Here is a 6307-nt window from a genome sequence, read left to right on the forward strand (position 1 = left end):
AAGATTAGGGTTGGAAGAGACCTCAGGAGGTCCTCTAGTTCAACCCCCTGCTCAAAGCAGGACCAACCCCAACCAAATCATCCCAGCCAGGGCTTTGTCAAGCCAGGCCTTAAAAACCTCTAAGGATGGAGATTCCACCACCTCCACCTTTCTATTGATTAAGTGACAGACTTTATATGAGCTTGTCTAGAAGGAGAGAGCTGGGCTGTACAAGACACACATTTCTGGGGGGAAGTCTGGGACTGGGAGTTTGCTGGTGTTGTGAAGTGTAATTCAAGAGTGGCTGGTTATAGCAGTCGTACAATATAGCTGGGAGTGATTTACATGCTGGAGATTGTGTGTGAACAGACTAGGTGTGGTGGCTTTCACAGTGAAGCAGTGTAAAAGGCACCCCAGACTGGAGAATGGAGGGGACACAGCTGTTCAACCGTCCGGATTGTACCTTGGGGAATGTCACGGAAGGAAAAATGTATATTGAATTTAGAGTTTGGGATTGTAAAAATTGTCTAAGGCAGTTGGGTGCTCATATTCCACTGTGAGGAGATAGGATACCAAAGAAGATGAAAAATTTCTGATGGCACCAGCCAGGTGTGTGGATAAACAGAGCATATGCTTGAACTCTCATAAGAGATGGGTTACCAGAATTAAAATGAATTTGTATAGTGGGAATATCAGACATTCAAACTGCTGTGAGCCAAATACATGGTTGGTTAAAATGTCAAGATACAGGAAAGTTCACCTTTCTGATCTGGGGTCTTGACCCACCTGTTGGGAAAGTAAATAGCCCAGAACTTGGGTGAAGAACCCAGATCCCAGAAGAGAGGTGAGGATTTTGGTATTCCTGGGATTAAATAAAAGATGCTTGGCTAAAATTTAAAAGTATCTCCTTAAATTTAAATGGCTGAGATTATTTTCTTTCCCCTAGATGCAATCAGCGGCAAACACTGAGTGCGGAAATCAATCGATAATCACAGAATTCATCTTCCTGGGATTTGAGAATATTCAGGAACTGCAGGTTCTTCTCTTCCTGGTATTTCTAGTGATCTACATTGTGACCGTGACCGTGAACATGCTCATCATTGCTCTAGTTATGGCTGGTCAGCACCTTCACACCCCCATGTACTTCTTCCTGGGGAATTTGGCCTGCTTGGAGACCTGCTATACCTCCATCATCCTGCCCAGGCTGCTGGCCAGTCTCCTGACTGGGGACAGAACCATCTCTGTCATGGGCTGTATTACACAAATGTATTTTTTTGGTTCTTTGGCAGCTACAGAATGTTACCTCCTCGCAGCAATGTCTTATGATAGGTATCTGGCAATATGTAAACCACTGCATTATGCAACCTGTATGACAGGCAGGTTCTGCCTTCAGCTCACAGCTGGGTCTTGGATAAGTGCATTACTGGCTATGAGCATAATAGTATGGTTCGTGTCACAGTTAACTTTCTGTGGCCCCAATGAAATTGACCATTTCTTTTGTGAGCTCACCCCAGTGGTAAAACTCTCCTGCAGTGACACCAACGTGGTAGAATTTGTAACGTTCCTATTTGCCTATTTTTTCACTCTGCCCCCATTTCTATTAACCATTATCTCCTATGTTCTTATTATAGCCACCATCCTGAGAATCTCTTCCATCACTGGAAAGCAAAAGGCATTTTCCACCTGCTCCTCTCACCTCATAGTTGTTACAATTTTCTACGGGACACTAATAATTGTCTATGTGTTACCGAAAAACAACACACTCAGAGATTTAAACAAATTGTTTTCTGTCTTCTACACTGTCTTAACTCCTATGGTCAATCCCCTTATATATAGCCTGAGAAACAAAGATGTAAAGCAGGCTCTGAAAAAATATGCCAGTATGTTTTTGGCTTTCCCAAGAATTCAGACAATCAGAGCTAATCCATTCAGGATAACACCAAGTTGAAAGAACCCGGCTTATATTTAAACAAAAAAATGACAATTTTTCAGAAACCAAATTGTTCAGAAAAAAATTAGTTCATTTGTTCTTGAAATTTTCTTCTTTCTTTATTCCACTGGAACTTGCCATGAAAATTTGTTGGTTTTTTGTTTGTTTGTTTTTTTATCTTTATTTTTCACTTTTTCACTTCTTGTTTTTTTCCCTTTCTTCCCCCTTTTCCCCTAAATCCCCCTTTTCATTGGCAAAATAGGAAAAAGAAAAACATGGGGAAGGGGAATAAAGGGGAAAGGAAAGGGGAAAATCTAGAGAGATTGTGGAAAAAGCAAGAAACAAACATCAGACCACATAGTAAATGATTTCTTCAACTCCATATTTCAATAATAAATGACATGACAATTTTTGATAAATTAAAATGTAGTCCCTTTCAAAATATGCTGAAAGAAAATGATTATTAAGAGCTTGGGTTTTTATGAGAAATCTTTACCATTTTTCAAACAGCTCTTTGTGTTAGATAAAACTTTGTGCAGGGTATGTAAAATTGGATAGTGTGGGTAGGAGTTTTCAAAGTATCCAATATGATCATTCCTAAAGAAGGAAAAGATCTTACCAATTGTGCATCATACAGACCCATTTCTTTAACTAATGTGGATTTTAAAACAATCAAAAGCCTATAGGCCTGTCTGTCTAACCTAGAGCTTACCATCTCTGGAAAAGCTTAGGATGCACCAGTTGTTTTAGCCCCATCTGGAAGGGCCTGTCTATGGACTGGTCTACACTAAAGCTGTAAGTTGACCTAAGTTACGCTACTTCAGTTATGTACATTATGTAACTTAAGTCCACGTAACTTAGGTCGATTGACAGCGATGTCTACACCACACTGTGTTGACAGGAGACACTCTCCTGACGACTTACCTTCCACCTCTCAGGGAGGTGGAGTAAAGACGTCCATGGGAGACCATTCTGCCATCGACTTAGCTTGTCTTCATCATACCCACTAAATCGACACCACTGCATCGATCGCAGCAGTGCCAATTTATCCGTAAGTATAGACAAGCCCTATGTGTCAGTCTGTTTCCCTGCAAAGAGCCCCTGACAACTCTCTCTCACTCGCTCGCTCGCTCTCTCGCTCTTTTTTTTTTTAAACTGTTTCTGTCCTTTTGATCTGTCTTTTCCCAGCCTGGGCAGAAGAGCCATATAACTGAGCAGGGTCCCCTGTAAATAGCATCTTCACAGCTCAGTTTTAATTAGAAACCTAGACTGATACAAAATTAACATGGCACACACTAAATGGATAAAAACTGGCTAACCGACAAGTCTCAAAATGTAATTGTAAATAGGAAATCATCACCTAGTGGGTGTGTTTCTAGTGGTGCCCTGCAAGTCTTAAGGCGTTTAACCTTTTTTGAAAAACGCATACAATCTTCGCTGGTAAAGTTTTCAGATGACTCAAAGATTGGGTGAGTGGGTAAATAATGAAAAGGACAGACCACCTATGCAGAGAAATCAGTATCTCTTGGTAAACTAGGCACAATCAATAAAAATACATTCAAATACGGTCAAATGTAAAGTGGTACATCTAGGAGCAAAAACATAGGCCATACTTACAGCATGAGGGACTTCATCCTGAGAAGCAGTGACTTGGAAAAAGATTTGGATGATTAGCTAAACATGAGCTCCCAGTGCAGTGCTGGGACCAAGAGGATAATATGATCCTTGGCTGTATAAACAGGGGAATCTCGAGTAAGAGTAAGTAGGATATACTGCCTCTGTATTTGTCACTGGCATAACTGCCACTGGAATAACTTGTCTCCTTCTGCTGGGCACAATTCAAGAAGGATGTTAATAAGTTGGAGAGGGTTCAGAGAAGCGCCACGAGAATGTTTAAGGGATTGGAAAACCTACCTTAGAGTGACAGACTAAAGGAACACATTTTTATCAGAGAAGGTAATTAACCATTGGAACAATTTATCAAGGGTCGTGGTGGATTCTCCATCACTGGAGATTTTTTTAAAACAAGATTGGACATCCGTCTTAAAAATATGCTCTGTTTTACAGGCATGAACTCAGGGAAGCCCTGTGGAATGTGTGACACAGGAGGTCAGACTAGAGATGATCGCAGTGGTTCCTTCTAGCCTTTTCATAGATTCATACAAATGTTGGGCAGGAAGGGACCTCAAGAGATCAAGTCCAGCCCCCTGTGCTTAGGCAGGACCAATTAAAACTAGATTCATAGATTCAAAGATTCCAAGACCAGAGGGGACCATTGTGATCATCTTGTCCAGGAGTGGGCAAACCTTTTGGCCCGAGGGCCATATTGGGGTTGAAAAACTGTATGGAGGGCTGGTAGGGAAGGCTGGGCCTCCCCAAACAGCCCCCTCCCACTTCCCACCCCCTGAATGCCCTCCTCAGAACCTCCAACCCATCCAACCCCCCTTGCTCCTTGTCCCCTAACCGCCCCCCCCCAGGACTCCCACTCCTAACTGCCCCCCGGGACCTCACCCCATATCCAACCCCTGTGCACAGTCACCCAACCCCTATCCACACCCCCGCCCCCTGACAGGCCCCCCGGGACCCCACTCCTATCCAACCGCCCCGTTCCTCATCCCCTGGCCGCCCCCCCAAGAACCTCCGCCCCATCCAACCGGCCCCTGCTCCCTGTCCCCTGACTGCCCCCCAGAACCCTCTGCCCCTTATCTAACCCCCCTGGCCCCGGTCCCGGCCCCCTTATCTTGCTGCTTAGAGCTCGGCAGGAGCTCACAGCCCACAGTGCTGCCCGTGCGGCGGCGGGGGAGGGGCTGGAGACTAGCCTCCCCAGCCGGGAGCTCAAGGGCCGGGCAGGACGGTCCCGTGGGAAGGATGTGTTATTAAATATTTGTTTCCCATGTAGATACTTATAGACTTCAATTAAATCACCCCTTAACCTTCTCTTTGTTAAGCAAAATAGATTGAGCTCCTTGAGTCAAACACTATCAGACATGTTTTCTAATCTTTTAATCATTCTTGCGGCTCTTCTATGAACCCTCTCCAATTACCAACATCCTTCTTGTACTGTGGGCACAACAACTGAAAATGGTTTTCCAGCAGCAGTCACACCAGTGCCAAACACAGAAGAAAAATGACCTCACTACTCCTTTTTGAGATTGCCATGTTTATGCATCCAAAGATTGTATTAGCTCTTTTGGTCACAGCACTGCGCTGGGAACTCATGTGCAGGTGATTATCCACCACGACCCTGCAAATCTTTTTCAGTCACGGCTTCCCAGCATAGAGCCTTTTTCTTCTAACTATGGCCTACATTTTTTGTTCCTAGATGTACACATTTCCATGTAGCCACATTAAAACTCAAATTGTTTGTTTTTGCCCAGTTTACCAAGCAATCCAGATGGCTCTGTATCAGTGACTTGTCCACTTCATTATTTACCACTCCCCCAATTTTTCTGTCTTCTGCATGCTTTATCAATTATGATTTTGTTTTCTTTCAGGTCATGGATAAAAATGTTAAATAGTGTAAGGTCAAGAACCGATCCCTGTGGTATCCAACTGAAACAAACCCACTTGATGATGATTCCATGTTTACAGTTACAGTTTGAGACCTATCAGTTAGCCAGTTTTTAATTCAATTAATGTGTGCCATGTTAATTTTACAATATTCTATTTTTCTTAATCAAAATGCCATCTGATATCTAGTCAAATGCATTACAGAAATCTCAGTATATTGAGTAAACTCTATCACCTCTATCAACCAAACTTGTAATCTCATCAAAATAAGGTACCAAGTTATTTTAACAGGATCTATTTTTTTATAAATTTATGTTGAATGGCATTCATTACATTACTCTCTTTAACTCTTTATAAACTGAGTCCCATATCAGCCACTGCATTATCTTCATAGAATCATAGAATATCAGGGTTGGAACGGACCTCAGGAGGTCATCTAGTCCAACCCCCTGCTCAAATCAGGACCAATTCCCAACTAAATCATCCCAGCCAGGGCTTTGTCAAGCCTGACCTTAAAAACCTCTAAGGAAGGAGATTCCACCACCTCTCTAGGTAACCCATTCCAGTGCTTCACCACCTTCCTAGTGAAAAAGATTTTCCTAATATCAAACCTAAACCTCCCCCACTGCAACTTGAGACCATTACTCCTGTTCTGTCATCTGCTACCACTGAGAACAGTCTAGATCCATCCCCTTTGGAACCCCCTTTCAGGTAGTTGAAAGTAACTATCAAATCCCCCCTCATTCTTCTCTTCTGCAGACTAAACAATCCCAGTTGCCTCAGCCTCTCCTCATAAGTCATGTGCTCCAGCCCCCTAATCAGTTTTGTTGCCCTCCGCTGGACGGTCTCCAATTTTTCCACATCCTTCTTGTAGTGTGGGGCCCAAAA

At 43.1% G+C, this 6307-nt stretch overlaps 1 protein-coding gene across 1 annotated transcript; it reads left to right on the forward strand.

Annotated features, from left to right (window-relative positions):
- The first annotated feature begins 925 nt into the window (after window positions 1–925).
- Window positions 926–1927, forward strand: LOC113406640 (olfactory receptor 6B1-like). The gene has a single exon (XM_026652450.1). The coding sequence runs from the start codon at window positions 926–928 to the stop codon at window positions 1925–1927; it is 1002 nt and encodes a 333-aa protein (XP_026508235.1).
- Window positions 1928–6307: the final 4380 nt, after the last annotated feature.

The sequence above is a fragment of the Terrapene carolina genome, unplaced genomic scaffold, assembly GCF_002925995.2.
Source record: "Terrapene carolina triunguis isolate 2854851 unplaced genomic scaffold, T_m_triunguis-2.0 Scaffold114, whole genome shotgun sequence".
NCBI classification, from domain to species: domain Eukaryota; kingdom Metazoa; phylum Chordata; order Testudines; family Emydidae; genus Terrapene; species Terrapene triunguis.